General features: G+C 38.6%; 1 protein-coding gene across 1 annotated transcript in view; it reads left to right on the top strand.

Moving 5' to 3' along the window:
- The window catches only part of PDE11A (phosphodiesterase 11A), a 482,125-nt gene that overhangs the window by 278,474 nt on the left and 187,432 nt on the right, over positions 1-16,219 (top strand). Inside the window, exons 8-9 of the mRNA XM_058300593.2 lie at positions 591-658; positions 2,396-2,488. Coding sequence (XP_058156576.1) covers positions 591-658; positions 2,396-2,488 — 161 coding nt within the window. The remainder of the gene's footprint in view (positions 1-590; positions 659-2,395; positions 2,489-16,219) is intronic.

The following is a 16,219-nucleotide window of genomic DNA, read 5'->3' on the forward strand; positions in this document are numbered from 1 at the left end:
ACTCCAAATATGCTAAATGTCTGATAAGCATTCAAACATCTCATTTAATCTTCATAAAACCCTCTGGGATAGTTACATTTTAATCCCCAGTTTACAGACAAGGAAAATGAGTGCCAAAAAAGTCAGGTAACTTGCTCAAGGGAACATAGCCAATGGTGGAGTTGAAATTTGAACCTTCCCAGACATTCTAACTCCACTATACCCTACTGCCTCACTCACGCATTGTGCTTCAGGGAATTGAATATATATACTCAGTTATAAAGATATACATATGCAGATATATATAAGCCAATTATATAAAAGTTGTAGTACACAGTCATCTTGAAAACCTTTCCAGGGAATCCCACGGATGCCTGGTTTCCGGGAGCTCCAGGCTTTATTTAGACCTGATCTGAATATTGTAGCCTTTGAAAATGGGCTTCATTGCCCTACTCCTCCTCCAGTTTACTCACGTGGAGCCAGCTGACATAGAGAGATCAGAATTTAAAGTGAGTGTCTGCAGTTACTTAAAGGAGTCATAGAGTCCACTCCAACTTACTATATTGTGGTAACACACTGCGGTGATCACGTATCCCAAACTTTTCCCACAGGGGTGGCTCAAGTGTTGAACAGACTTGATGGGAAACCTTTTGATGATGCAGATCAACGACTTTTCGAGGTAAGAAAATAAATGTATAAACTAAATGTATAAAGGCTATTGTTGAGACACCAATAGTCTCCTGGTTGCAGCTTGCCCAAATTTATAAGCATAAATAGTTACTAATCATCTATTAATGTACTGAAATTGTGTGACAAAATTAAAGGAAGATCAAGAGAATATATAAATACTTAGGTAAGGTTTGATTCTATTTTTCACTAATCAAATTATTTTGCAATCATTGGTGACTTTTATCTTAATTTTATTACTGAATCAAATCTGCCGCTCTTCTCTCTAAAGTGCTGTCTTAGCCTTGTGTGGAACATGTGTTTAAAATCGTGAAACCCACCCCCTGGCTAGCTCAGCCAGGTGTATTGTCTTTGCCTTCCTTTTGTTTACAAGTTTTTATTTATTCCAGACCCCCTTAATTGGACAGATAGGCCTTGAACAGGCCTCCTTGTAAGCTTTATACCAGTAGCCAAAATGAAAACCCCATGATTACTTTGTCTAGTCAGGAATATCTCTGACTGGTTCTAAATCTGTTAACTGGTTCTAAATCAACCTTCCTTCATCTTAATATTTATCTTATAGTTACATCCTTGGTTTCTTTACCAACAATAATTTATAGACTAGCTACTGTCATGAAAGAGGTTGCTTTTTATTAAATGGAATAATTATTAAAATCAGCCCACAACCTAAGTGAATTAAGAACACGTTCAAATAGACTATGTTTCAAAATATGTCAAGTAGTTTCTTCATACTGACATCAAATTAGTACTTCTTCTCCCATGCAATATGAGGCATAAACTTGTTATATAACAATAGTAATTAAGAATTTTAATGTATATATTTCCTGAAGGCCCACATTTCTGTACAAAAAAAAGTTGTATTTTCATACCCATGCCTGATGACTACCTGCTTTCATATTGGATTTTGCCAATGGCTATCACAATTTTTAAAATGTTATTTATTTCAACTTCAAAAATAAAATAACAGACAAAAGGCAGCTTAACAAATTATAGAAGCATTACTTTAAAATATCCACTCCAGGTACATTTATCTTATTTGATCCTAAACACAAATTCAGTTGTTTCCTGTTTTGTTTTGTTTTGTTTTGTTTGTTTTTTAGGTACCAGGGCTGGGGATTGAACCCGGGACCTCATATGTGGGAAGCCAGTGCTCAAACACTGAACCACATTGGCTCCCCTAAGTTCATTTTATTGTTTCTTTTGTTTGTTGTTTGTTTCTGCTTTTTTTAAGAGGCACTGGGACCTCCAATGGGGGAGGTAGACACTCAACTGCTTGAGCCACATCTGCCCCCCTCCCCTGTGTGTTTTGAAAGATGAATAAATGAGTACAGATTGGTTAGAAGAAAATGAAAAAAAAAAAATGCTTGATCATATTCACATCTCATAAAACCAAATCCCATATTCATTTTTTTTACCGTCTTTGCCTTTGCTACAAAAACATAACAATATTACTGTTAACGATAGTCTATAAATTACATTAGTTGTGTTTTTCCCATATATCACCATATTCTTAACACTGTAATAGAGGAACATTCATATATTTGGTTTATTAACCACAACTCTCAGCTACCACCGAAATCACTATATTTTCCAGTCCCTAGATTATCTTCTAGCTGTCTGTCAATTAACATTAACCTCCCCAGACTACCCCTTTCATCTATAATCACATTTATAAATCAGCAGTATTAGTTAGACTCCGTTTTTAATTAGTGGAGTTTCTCTTTCACAGGCTTTTGTCATCTTTTGTGGCCTTGGCATCAATAACACAATTATGTATGATCAAGTAAAGAAGTCCTGGGCCAAGCAGTCCGTGGCTCTTGATGTAAGTACAATATTTATATCAGAATCAGATGCTAAATTGCTGGAGGGATAAGAGCTTCTTGTGATGGTGCTTAATTTCTCAAATAGTCATTTATATTCATTGATTCGTAATCACTTTTGAATCATGGATTTGAATTTAATGAAAGCTTGAAACTGCGAAGAGAGTTTGCTACACAGAGCATCATGGGAAATGGATTCAGACACAACAAAGACTTTCAGCGAATGACTCTGCTTTATTACTTACACAGCATAAAGGGTTCAAAAGAGCAGGGGAAGAGATCGCATCATGGCCAGTCTCCTGGGGAGGCCAACCACTCAGATCAGATCAGTGGATGGTAGCTCTACCACTCTGCTCCACAGCAGAGAGGAGAGACAAATCTGTGCTGCCGAAGGGTGGGTATTTATACAATCCAGGGGAATGGGACCCCGCCACTGAGCAAAGGGCATGTAGCAACGTTTGTGAAGAGGGCCCTCCCTGGCAAGCCACTGAGACTGCTAGTTCCTGGTTTGGGTTTAAGGCCATTGCATTAGAACTAACATCTCCCCAGGCTGCAGAACAGAAATGTATGGAAACATCTGCACACAACAGAAAAGGGCTGAGTAGGTGGGGGCTGGGAAATGGCCTTGTGCCTGTGACTTCCTCAGCAGAGAGCCTTTCAAGAAAAATGCATATATGCACACCATTTTGCATATAATTTTAATAAATTCACAGATTCTATATATGTCTTTGGGTAGATAAAGATTTTAAATCTTAGGTTTTATTAAATAGTGGTAATTAAATAATGATTTGACAGGATTAAAAATGTATTATGAATTTATATTTGAATAGAAATTCTAGAAACTCATAACTTTTCTTACCATAGGAGAAAACCTTATTGTGAAGACGTGACCTAGAGAGCTAGAAAGCTGTTCCTATTATTATCCCCCACCCCACCTCAGCCCCTCCCATTGACGCACATCTCACCCAGAGCTCTGCCCTGGTCCCAGTGCCTACACAGCATCTCCCCTCAGACACTCTAATTTCTAAAAGAACACCTATTGTCTCTCTGACTCTCAGATGCTTCTGTTGATTCAAGATGTGCTTTTTCACTTCTGCACTGTAGATACTACCAAAGATTTTGTTTATATCTGTGAAGTACTTAAGTAGAGCAAATAAAATGTTACTGTATAGATAACAGTACATAGAGGGGCACAGTATAATAAACACACAATCTTCAGAATCTTCCGTATACCAAATAGATATTGGTAGAAGGAGAAAATCACAGGAAAGTTTAAATATGCAAATCAATGGTACATGCAGTAGTCTTATATGAGATTTAAAAGACATAAAGTTATAGTCACCTGTTTATGCACTTTTTTCTCCTAACTAGATTTTTATCTTTTTCATAATTTTATTCTCAGTGCTTAGCAGGGTGTTAGTACAGAGGAATTCTTTTTTTTTCCTTTAAGATTTATTTTTTATTTACTTCTTCCCTTTCCTGCCCAACCCCTCCCCCCACCAGTTGTCTGCTCTTTTTGTCCATTCGCCGTATGTTCGTCTGTGTCCGCTTGTATTCTTGTCAGCGGCACCTGGAATCCGTGTCTCTTTTTGTTAGGTCTTCTTGCTGTGTCAGCTCTATGTGTGTGCACTGCACTTTTCTCGCGCTGGGCCTCTCTCCTTATGGGGCGCACTCCTTGCGCGTGGGGCTCCCCTACGCGGGAGACATCCCTGCGTGGCACAGCATTCCTTGTGTGCATCAGCCCTGCCCATGGACCAGTTCATCACACGGGTCAGGAAGCCCTGGGTTTGAACCTTGGACCTCCCATGTGGTAGGTGGACACCCTATCCATGGGCCAAATCCCCTTCCCAAGAGGAATTATTTATTGAATGTTTTTGGATAGAGGGAAGAAAGAAGGGAAAGAAAATGGAAGGAGAAATGAAGGGGAGAGACACTTTCTGTGCTTCTTCTGAGATAGCCCTGATTTGTTTATGCGTAACATCTTTACAAGAAGGACTAAAAACAGTATCTATAGGATAAATTAATAAATGGGTGAATTGTACATTGGAATAAAAAATAAGAATTACTAGTAGAGCATTAATTAAGGTCTGTGTGCAGAATTATTTTCAAATCCTAGCTCCATCATCTACCCCAATTGTGAGAATTAAATAAGATAATGCACGTAAGGATTTGAATAAGTGGTCATTAGAATTATAGCAATATTATTAATCACTATATTATTATTTGTAGTGGTATTTTTGTTACTGCAAAATCACCATGGGTTGGGAAATAGAGCAAAGGACAGAAATTTGGGATAGCAAACATTGAGTCATGTGTCCTTCACCATCATCAAATTCTGATTGCCACAGGGTTGTCTCACCATGTTATTTTTCAACGCCCTCAATTATAAAAAGAATACACTATAGACCCAACTTAATCCCTATTTCATATCGCCATGGAATAATTGACACACACACGAAACATCTCACAGATGCCCGTATTCTCACTCTTCACCTACCTTCTAGAAGAACTTTATCCAATTGAGAAGGGACTAGAAAAACTGGTTGAAGCTGGGATGGCTGCTTACCTCCATGAGAAGATGCCACAAAAGGCAGCATTCTCACGGGCACTGTTTCCTAATTTTCCTCCTGTCCCGAGGAGCCAAAGTTACCATTACCTAGAAAATGTTAACATACCTTAGCATTTCTAGCCACCTTCCCCCCAGTCATAAATTGATTATTTGTATTCAGAGTGAACAACCTCTTGTTTTTGTAACTTAAATTCCTTCTCTCCTCACAAACAAAAATGATTACCAACATTGCCAAGTTTTCAGCCCAACCCTGAGCCTTTTGACAATCTCACTCCTTCACAGTTTAAGGCACTGACTTGTATGTTCAATGCACTTTATTTTGTGCCAGTGTCAAAAGTAGCATTCCTAGGCTGAATTCTGGTGTGGTCATCTTTGTTTTGTTTGCCCCACCCCTTCCCACCCTACCCCAAGCCTGTACCAAATTCCTGACTATAATTATCAGGTAGCATCTATCTTACTCCCCAGTCCAGGAATCCATAAAGACTATCTGGAAGGATTTCTTATCTCAGAACCTTATGAAGACAAAAAACAATTTGTTGAGAACTACTAAACCCAAACTCTGGAAAAACATTTACTATACATTATATGTTGAATGGATATATAATATATGTACATACATACATATATACATGTCAGTGTTGTACATGAATATGAAGGTAATACTAATGTAAATATTTCTATTAAAAATATGTATTTATATTTATGGATTGATAACTAGCCTAGTCCCATAAAGGATTTGACCCACTTAAAAGAAAATAAATGACCCAGCAAGGTAAAAAATAATAATAAAAACAACAGAGCCAAAGAGAGAGAAAGCCAGGGGACCAGAACCACATGCAGTGCTATCTTATTATCATCTCTACTCCTCTTCCACAACTACCTCAGATGACCCTTTTCCAGTGTGGCTAAGGGAAGATTCCTTACTCAGGTCTGATCAGGTTCCTTTTCTTGGGCTACTTCATTTCTGCTTATCCTCTTCCGTTCTTATCCTCCTTGATCTTGACCCATGTCTAAGGGGAACTTTGTCATTTCCAGATTTATGCCCTTGAATGGGGCTGAGTATAACTGCTCTGAATACTCAGAGATCAGTGGAAGTACACTTTTTATGCAGAAGTAGTTTCACATCAGTATCCCTTGTAAAAGGAGGCTGCCAGCTTTATCTAGGCACAAAGCAGTGTGAGATTAAAAACGCTGACTTTAGCATTAGCCTAATTAGTCCAGTTGGACTTGAATCCTGGTTCATTAGCAGTTGACCTCAGGCAAATTCTTTAATCTCTCAATCTCAGGTTTTTCTTACGTCAAATGGGTATTATCTCTCTAAAAGGCTAAATGAAATAATGGCAGTAAAGTATTTAGAGAAGAGCTAATGTTAGCTGTTCTTATTAACCAGAGCACTTGCTCTCCTTAATCTGCACTGAGTTCTGTCTGCTCAACCCAAGACTTTCTGCATGACTGATAACTCTGGCCTCTCGGGAAGGGTAACTCTTGCCCTTTTTGTCAGAAGCTCATTTCCTGCATGAAGTTTGGCTGAAAGAGAACGTGGTCTCCCAGCAACTTGACACATCCTGTGATCTACCACTGAGCATCCCCGCAGCTGCTCCCGGCGTGCCCACTCAGTGTGTGCGTGCCATCTGCAGCCCGTAGTACCCTATGTTTTTCTGAAGAAAAGTCCATGAAATATAATATTTCTCATGTCAAAATCAACCAAGCAGGGAAGCAGAGGAAGCTCAGTGGTTGAGTACCTGCTTCCCATGTATGAGGTCCTGGGTTCAGTCCTTGGGACCTCCTAAAATAAAACAACAAAAACATCCAAGCAATTTTTCAAAAACCATACATCTCTAGAGGCAAAGTTTCCCAAAAAAGGCTTGCCATGCTGTGGCAAAAGAAGCCTTCTTGTCTCTTCCCTTTTGCCACTTACTGGCAATTTCAGCTAATGTTAGCCAGTCCACACATGGTAAAAATGTAGAGACATAAACATACAAAATACTTTCTTTCTGACCTTTAAAAAATAACTGGTACATTATCTGCTGTGGGAATACATTCATTTAACAGGTGAATTATCAATTTGATTTTTTGATGACTGCTTTTCTTAATTTCCCATAATTTAGTTATGCAATTCTATTGTGAAAGTCCTTTTTTCCAAAAAAATTAAATCTATACTTTAAGCTCATAGAGAGCAAAAATGTTCTTAAAGCTAAATAATGGAACAAAAAGAGGAATTTACTATCACTTTTATTTATTTATTTTTTCAAATTCTACTCAATTTATTCATTTTTTAAAAAAGATATTACATTAAAAAATATGAGGTCCCCATTCGTCCCCACCGCCCCCACCCCACCACTCCCCCCCCAATAACACTCTCCCCCATCATCATGTCACATCCATTGCGTCTGGTGAGTACATCTCCGGGCATCGCTGTACCCCATGTCCCGTGTTCCACACCATAGCCCACACTTTCCCACGTTCCATCCAGTGGGCCATGGGAGGACATACAACATCCAGCCATTGTCCCTGGGGCACCACCCAGGACAACTCCAAGTCCCGAGAATGCCTCCACATCTCTTCTCTTCCTCCCCTTCCCCGCACCCAGCAGCCACCATGACCACTTTTTCCACATCAATGCCACATTTTCTCGATTATTAACCACAATAGTTCATGAATAGAATATCATTAAGTCCACTCTGATCCTTACTGTATTCCTCCTTCCTGTGGACCTTGGCTTGGTTGTGTCCACTCCACATCTATGTCAAGAGGGGGCTTAGAATCCACATGGATACTGGATGCAATCCTCCTGCTTTCAGTCGTAGGCACTCTAGGCTCCATGGTGTGGTGGTTGACATTCTTCAACTCCATGTTAGCTGAGTGGAGTAAGTACAGTAAATCAGAGTGTAGGAGCTGAAGTCTGTTGAGGTCAGGGCCTGGCTATTACTATCACTTTTTTTTTTTTAATTATTTATTTATTTATTTTTAAATTACATTATGAAAAATATGAGGTCCCATTCAACCCCACCGCCCCCTACTATCACTTTTAAATGATTTAATTTTATGATCCTGATTTCTGTTCTTGAATGAAAAGCCAAAAGCTGTATAAGAAGTATGCTAATGGATGGTCACATTTCCTGAGAGAAGAGATCCTAAGATAAAAGGGAGAGAAACTTTACCCCAAAACCCAAAATACAGAGAAATTACAATATGAAAGTAGATACAGAATATTAGTTCCTCATTTGGAATGTCAAGAATTATCCTTTGGGGTTTCTTTCACGGTTATTGCAAACGGAGCCTTACCTAATACTGATGAGAAATTTTCTGGGAAATATTAATCTGTGTATTAAGGGACACTTCATATAGTTTTACGATCAGAAAAGGAAGGAAGGTGGTCGGAGAGAGGGCAGGAAAGGGCACGTGGGAAAGTGTGGGCTATGGTGTGGAACACGGGACATGGGGTGCAGCGATGCCTGGAGATGTACTCACCAGACGCAATGGATGTGACATGATGATGGGGGAGAGTGTTATTGGGGGGGGGGAGTGGTGGGGTGGGGGTGGTGGGGGCGAAAGGTGACCTCATATTTTTTTAATGTAATATCTTTTTAAAAAATGAATAAATTGAGTAGAATTTGGGAAAAAAAAAGAAAGGGCATATGCAATCAGGAGCCAGGCCCCATTCAGTCTACCGCCCAAATGCCTCTCCATCTCTTTCTTCCTTTCCAATTCCCACTGCAGGCATCCTACGTAAGGACTTCATTACCTCTTGACTAAGCAATTGCAATAGCCTTCTACCTGTCCTTCCTAAACCATATTTTAGACTGCATAGCTCACCCACTCATAGACTTTAAATTACTCCTCCATTACCTATCAAATTACAAACTTCTTGGCCTTTGGGGCCCTGGGAAAACTTGCCAAATTACCTTCTTACCCATAGCTCTCATTTCTCTTCTCAGGGTCTTCTACGCTACTTACAAACTCAATTACTTCGTAGGCGAGAAATCAACCACCTGCTTCTCTGCCATCTGATCTCTACTTTAACATCCCATCCACCTTTGTAATTCTCTGTTCCAGCTATGTTATCCTCCCTCAAAATTGTCCCCATCAGTCAACGTTTGATTTCAGTGTAATCGTTTCTATGAAGCTTCTAAAATCTCATGGTTTTTTGTTCTTCTCTTGAGAATTCTTACCTTTGCCCAGTATTATAGTTACCTGTCAGTCTGTATTTTTCCTCTGCTAGCCCACATGTGCATTGAAGGGCATGATCATATCTTCGTTATCTCTGTGCCCCTTCAGAGTTTTACATGCAATAATTAATCATTTTAAAAGTGTATTGAATAAACGAATGCATGGAGCCACAAATAATCATTTTGGTCTGCCATGGCAACACGCTGAAAGGGAAAAGCTTGGGCTGCGACAGAGGAACTAGCAGTCATTCTAAGTGGCAGTCCTACTGGTCACAGATTGGCATAGCCATCTCTTTATTGCTTCCCCCCTTTATATCCCATTAGTACAGTTTCTTTTTTTGTGGGGCAAGAGGCCTCTTCCCAGTTACCATGTCCTTTGGGGTGTTTCCTTAGATATGAGGATTAAGGGCAAATCTAGCTTCCTGAAGATAAAGGAGAAGGAGAGAAGCAAAAAATATGATTCTGTCAGAAATCTCTTAAGTTCTAAGGAGAGGATTTTATCTAAGTGGATGATTGAAACAGGTAGATTTACAGGATGAATGAAGAATGCCTCTGTGTTCTTTCTCACTGACTTCTTTTAAACCTACACTGCCAAATCAAACTTCCCCACTCCTGGATGGACTCTGGTAGATTCCACAGCCCTTTGACCACTTAGATGTTAAATAGTCTCAAGGCTTCACCCCTCCACTGGGGTTAGAAGCCTGTGATGGGGAGAAGGTCATAGTGGATTTCTTCACTCTTCCTCAGTTCACCTCCTCCCCCAAGACAGGTGAGGGGACAAGAGGGAGGTAGAATGAAAGGCAGAGCCTTACATGACTGGTACTGTCCAAACTTAGGTTCGGGACCCTCTGTGTCAGTGCCAACATTATTTTTTTAAACCATTGGTTTCTTTCATGAATTCTTCGGAGAACTCCTGTGGCTGAAAATCTCCCACTGGCTCATTCCTGATGTAGTTGCCTTTCGACTAACAGCTTCCAAATCCCTCTCAGTCCCTGGCCGTCAGTGGTCCATCTGTCTGTGAAGGTCATCTCTCTCCTCCAGAAAGTCCTCTTGGTCTGAGTCCTTTTAAAGCTAAGGTAAGCCTGGTTACCTTTCACCAGTCCATTGGGCCCATGGAAAAATTCAGGTCTTAGCCCAACAGATTGCACAAATATACATCACCCTAAAAGCAGTGCTCTCTCCACCTGCCTGAGTGCAGTCTATCCACTCACTAACCTTTAGATTTTTTTAGGCATGAATCAGGTAGCAGTTTCTGTTTCCACATCATACTCTAGAATAAATATGTATTCAGTCTCCAAGTGGTTCTCTTGCAGGAAATCTCAAGAAATCCCAACCAAGAAACCCTAACTATGAAATCCTCAATATAGGGTTCTCTCATGAAAAGTTTCCCTTTTCTTGCAAAGATGGGCAAGAAGCACCTCAGCTTGGAGGTGGCAGGACTTGTCTGGGGCATCTTTTTTCCAAGTTCTGCAGAATGGCCTAGTGCCTCCCTTTAGAATGTAGTACCTGTTGTTCTCAACCACTAACTCAGACAAAAGAATCCCATTTAAACATCCTGTTATCTACTAAATGATTTTCTCCAGACCAAGTTACTGTCAGACCATGATCCATTGATTGTCCAAATAATGAATGTCTGCCCTTGGAAGACCTATCTTCATTTGCAGGTTCAATAGATACAGGCTATCAATTACAAAGCCAAAGGCAATGCACCAGCAGATATAGAATGGTTCCCATTTGTAAATCCTTCTTTACAGAAGACATGTTAGATTATGTGAACACTTCTCTTGGAAAAAGGAGAAAAAGGAAATCCACATGAATTATTTCCCTGAAATGGTTATGGAGTAATTAGTTCCTGGTTGTAGCCACTACTATATCTTAAAGTTACTCTAAAACAAAACAAAACTTTGGAAGTTGCTGTCTATAAATACAAAGTCCAGGTTCTTATTGAGCTGCTTTGTAAATTATGATCAAATTGTGGCTTTTAAAAAGGTCCAAGAGAATAATCATGCCAAATCTCTTCAACTTTTCCCCTGCCTAGTACAGTAAAGGCCAACTAAACAGATAGTATGGGCTTTAACTGTTTACTTTCTAATTCTTCTTACCCAAAGAAAGGTCTAACAAAGACATGCTGATTGGGTATTTGGGGCATTTCAATACCGCTCACACATTAGTATCAATAGGGGAGCTTTTAAAAAATACTGATACCTGGGCCCTTTTCCCAGACCAATTGAATCAGAATCTCTGAAAGTAGGCCCTGGGCATATGTATTTATAAAAAATATAGTGAAGGTTTAGAACAATTTGTAGAAAGTAATCAATTTGTGAGGTTATTTCTCTAAGTCTTCCTTTCACAAAAGGCATACATGGCTTTATAGATATTTGTTGATTTGGATAGAATAGAAGACAGTAGATGAAATGGGACAAGAAGGTGCCACTTCCTTCCTGTTTAAATACCCATTCGCTCTTTTATCCCTTACAATGGCTTCCATTCCCATCTAGTCACGAGTGAACACCTATACTCAGTACTCATTCTCTTATTTCTTCATGCTGTTGATTATTTCCTCCCATCACAGAGCAGAAAACAACCAATCCACAGTGGTAATTAGCCTGTAAGTAACCAGTTCATTTCAAGGCCACAGGAGAGCCCAGGATCCAGAACAAAGATGATGAACATTTAAAACAAAGAAGAGGGCAGCAAATTTTAAGTTTTATTCCAGTGCTCATCATGAGATTTATTAGAATTTTGTAAATATCTGTAATGTACCCCACTTTCTTTGGCATAAGAAGAAACCATTTCTAAACTAGTACCTAGAATGATAACTGACTTATAGTAGGTAATTAATAAATATTTGTTGAATGAATGAATGAACTTAATTTGTTTCATTGGTATCTGAAGCATCTTGTGACTTGCTAACAGCTTCTGTAAATACCCTCTTTTGCATATTTAGAACATAGTCTTATGAAATATCTGTGAAAAGTGTGATTGCCAATTTATAATTTTGTAACTGGATTCTACAAATTCTAGGCAGTTGGCTATGGGGCATTTCCTTGAGATAGCAATGAAAAAGTATATATCTTTTCCTTTATTTGGTTTCAGCAGTGACTATTATAGATAACTAGGGTCACAAAGGTATTTCTTAAAATCTTTTTGATTGGAAGAGTATGTTATTCAGGGTTGTCCAGAGAAACAGAACCAACATTATGTATGTTAAGAGATTTATTATAAGAAATGTGACTGTGGGGTGGCAAGTCTCAACTCCATAGAGCAGTCCTCAAGCTGGAAAGTCCTGTAAAGGGATGCCTAAATCCTGAGTCCAGATTCCCTAGAGGAAGCTGGCTGGCTGGAAAATCCAACAAGAGCCAATATTGAAGTTGAGGTAGAAATTCTTCTGACTGCTTAAATCCTCAGTTCTGACTTTTAAGACCTCCAACTGAGTGGATGAGGATATCCCACATTGCTGAGGGCAGTCTCCTTTGTTGGTTGCAGATTCAATAAATTAATTGTAGATTAAAGTCCCGTCTACAAAATACTCTTGAAGTAACAAGAAGACCAGTGTTCAAACAAACAATGGGATGCCATAATCTAGCCAAGCTGATACATGAAAATAACCATCAAAGGGAAGATCAGTCATGGTTCTAAAACTTCCCCCACTTTCCATGTTTTCTACCACAATCCTTCCAGTACTTTTCTCTTCTGGCTTCTATGATCCTTTACCTAGGTGGTTGGTAACTGATCTTTCCTTCTTAATCTCCTCTATTGACCCCTCTTTTAAACAGTCCTCATGATTGAGTCAACTAATGAAGGTCTCCTATTTTCTTTCTACACTCTTTCCCTTAGCAATTTGAGCCATTCATTTGTCTTCAACTATCACATCCAGGATGATTCCAAGTATACATTCCTAGTTCACTCTTTCTTTTTAAAGCTTCAGGTATTTATTTACAACTAACTCTTAGTTCTATGTACCACTAAAAGTGCAGATTTAACATATCTAACAATATAATCTCCCTTACAAATAAATATATAGCATATATTTGATATTAATAACATAATATATGATATTAATAATAAAACTGTTATTTACAGACTATTAATATGATGTTTTCATTCAGGGGAGTTGATCTTTAACTTCTTCCTCTACCTGGCTGTCTGTATCTACAGATGCCAGGCCCTGTCAGTTTCATGCCTACATTATCTCCATTCTCACTGCCTGTCCCTTGGTTTAGGCCTTTATTTCCTTTTCCCTGTATTGATGCTACTTTATTCAAGTTGATAACCATTTCTTTAGTTTTTCTTTTCCCCAATCTTTATACATACAATATACAGATTTGTTTTTCTCAAGTGCAAAAACTGGTCATATTTCTATTCTAAAGCCATCACTATTTCACCATTGCCTACAAATTAGAGTTTTCAAGATTCTCCACTATTCATATCAATCTTCTTTGTACCTCAATTTACACTTCATCCTTCTGAAAAATAACTAGGCCATTTTTCTCACAAGTATCCTGAAATTACCAGTCGGGTCTTTCCTCCATTTGCAAACAATCCTCAAATTTTGCCTCTTCCATTAATGCTTCCTGATTTGTCCCAGCAGCTGTAATTACTCCTTCCCTTTAATCTCTTTACATAAGGGCTATTGTCACATAAAAATGTTCTTCGGTTAATTGATCCTCAGATAAAAATATTTTGCGAAGACTAGTGAAAACATAGTACTAATAATTTAGATATTTTATGTGAGAATAAAGGCTAGTCAAATTGTTTTCTGATGTTCACAATTATTTTATTACTCATATATAACATTTTTTTTTCAAAAAAAGATTTTAAATTATGAAAGCAATGCCTTATTTTTACATAAAATGTAAAATAGTATTAAGAAGAAAACAAAATCAGTGGTAACCTACTGCTTAGGAAAAAACACCTTAACATTTTGGCTGATAGTTTTTTCTTTCATCCCTTTTAAGATGTCATTATCTTCTGGCTTCCATTGTTACTAATGAAAAATCTGCCACCATTTTTATTGTTTCCCTGAATGTAATATGCCTTTTTTTCTCATACTTTCAATATTTTGTTTTTCAGTCATTTGACTACAATGTACCTAGAGGTGTTTTTCTTTGAATTTTCCTGCTTGGGGTTCACCAAGTTTCTTGGATTTAAGAGTTGTTCAATTTCATTAATTTCAGAAAATATTTGTCTAATATGTCTTTAAATATTAGTTTTTCTCTGTTCTTTCTTGTCTCTTTCTGGACACAAATGCATAATTGTTGAATCATAGGATATTGATCCGTAGATCTCTGACTGTGGTGTGTGGTGGTGGTTGTTTTTTTTTAACGTTATTTTTTTCCCTCATGGATCAGTTTGGGTATTTTCTATTAGCTATCTTAATGCACCAACTCTTTCTTCTCTCTGTTTAGCCTTCTGTAAAGCCCATCTATTTCTGATATTTCATTTTATTACACTAATATTATATTTTTCAGTTCTAGAAACATTCGTTTCTTTTTAAAGCTTCCATTGCTCTGCTGAAATTTCCTACATTTTCATTAGTTCTGTCCATTTTTTCCTCTCAATTTTTAATATAAAAATTATTATAATAGCAATTTTAAATTCCTGGTCTTTAATTCCAACATCTAGGACACCTGTGAGTTTTCCTGTATTATTTCTTCTCTTGATTATGGGTCATATGTTCTGGCTTCATTGCATGTCTTCATAAGTATTTATGGCATACCAAACATTTTTATAGAAGGGTAAGGGTAGATAATATTTTTACTAATACTGTTTGATCTAGATAATTGTTGTTGTTGTGTTCTGTTTTTAATAGAGGGTATATGTGGTTTTATGTGTCAGACAGCTAGAATGAAGACTGATCATTCATATTACTCATCTGTAATTCTAAGCTGGGGCTGGGCTAGGCTAGAGGTTTAGTTTCACTTAATTTCTTGTTTCAAAAGACGTTGGTGGAGAGAGTGACATTGTCAAGATGGCACATAAGACATGCCCAGGAACATTTCCCCTTAGGGAGAGCTAAATAAAAGGGCAGATTTAACTCACTTGGAACTCTGCAGGAAAATAGAAATGGAAGGAATTTTCCACAAACACTGAATTAAAAAAACAACGATAACATAAAAAAATGGGGTGGAAGAATGGAGTGGACCTACCAGTCTGGACCCCTTCTCTACACTCGGTCACATGGTTTAAGGGACAGCCTATGCCAGGGCTCTGGCCTCAGCACATCCTGCTGTCATTGCTGACCACAGAGATGCTCACAGCAGCAAATTAGAGGCCCATGCACATTCAGGCACAGGGGCCACATAGTCCCAAGGTAGGGCCCTAGTTGTCACCATGTGAGCACATGTAAAGCAGTCCCCCAGAAATCAGAGTGACCTGTGACAGAACTATTGGCAAACTGCACATACTCCCAGCTCAGTACCTAATTGCTGGCATACCCTAAACTAAAAAATCAGATGTTTCTGAAAACTGGCTATCTGGCACCATGGGTTAGAATCCCTAATGTGGAAGTTATCAGAGACACAGAAAGGGGAAACTGAACCTCTCTAAGGCAGGGCAAATCCAGGGCCAAAAGCTGGACTGCAAAGGTGGCACAGAGCATAGGACAAGTGTTGAGCAAATCATACCCACCAGGGAGGAAAATTTCTATTAAAATAAAGAGAACAGCCCAGGACTCCTAGAGAAAGAACAGAAAAAAAGGAAATCCTTTCCTGGATAGGAAACAGGGCATGTAAAAGGGTAAACTTAAAAGTTACCACATATGAGCAGGGCAAGAGCACATGCAGAAAGACCTGAGAGAATCCAAACTGTTAAACAAGGACTGCTCTGAAGGCTCATTATGAACCGGCACAAGCATTAAAGAAGAGCCTTAAAACCTATCCAGTCCACACTAAAACTCTAGACAAGAGGGGTAAATGGACTTCCAGAGTGAACTCATCAAAACAATGAAATATCCAGACATCAACCAAAGATCACAAGCTATACAAAGAAACAGG

This window comes from Dasypus novemcinctus, chromosome 7, assembly GCF_030445035.2.
Source record: "Dasypus novemcinctus isolate mDasNov1 chromosome 7, mDasNov1.1.hap2, whole genome shotgun sequence".
In the NCBI taxonomy this organism is placed as follows: domain Eukaryota; kingdom Metazoa; phylum Chordata; class Mammalia; order Cingulata; family Dasypodidae; genus Dasypus; species Dasypus novemcinctus.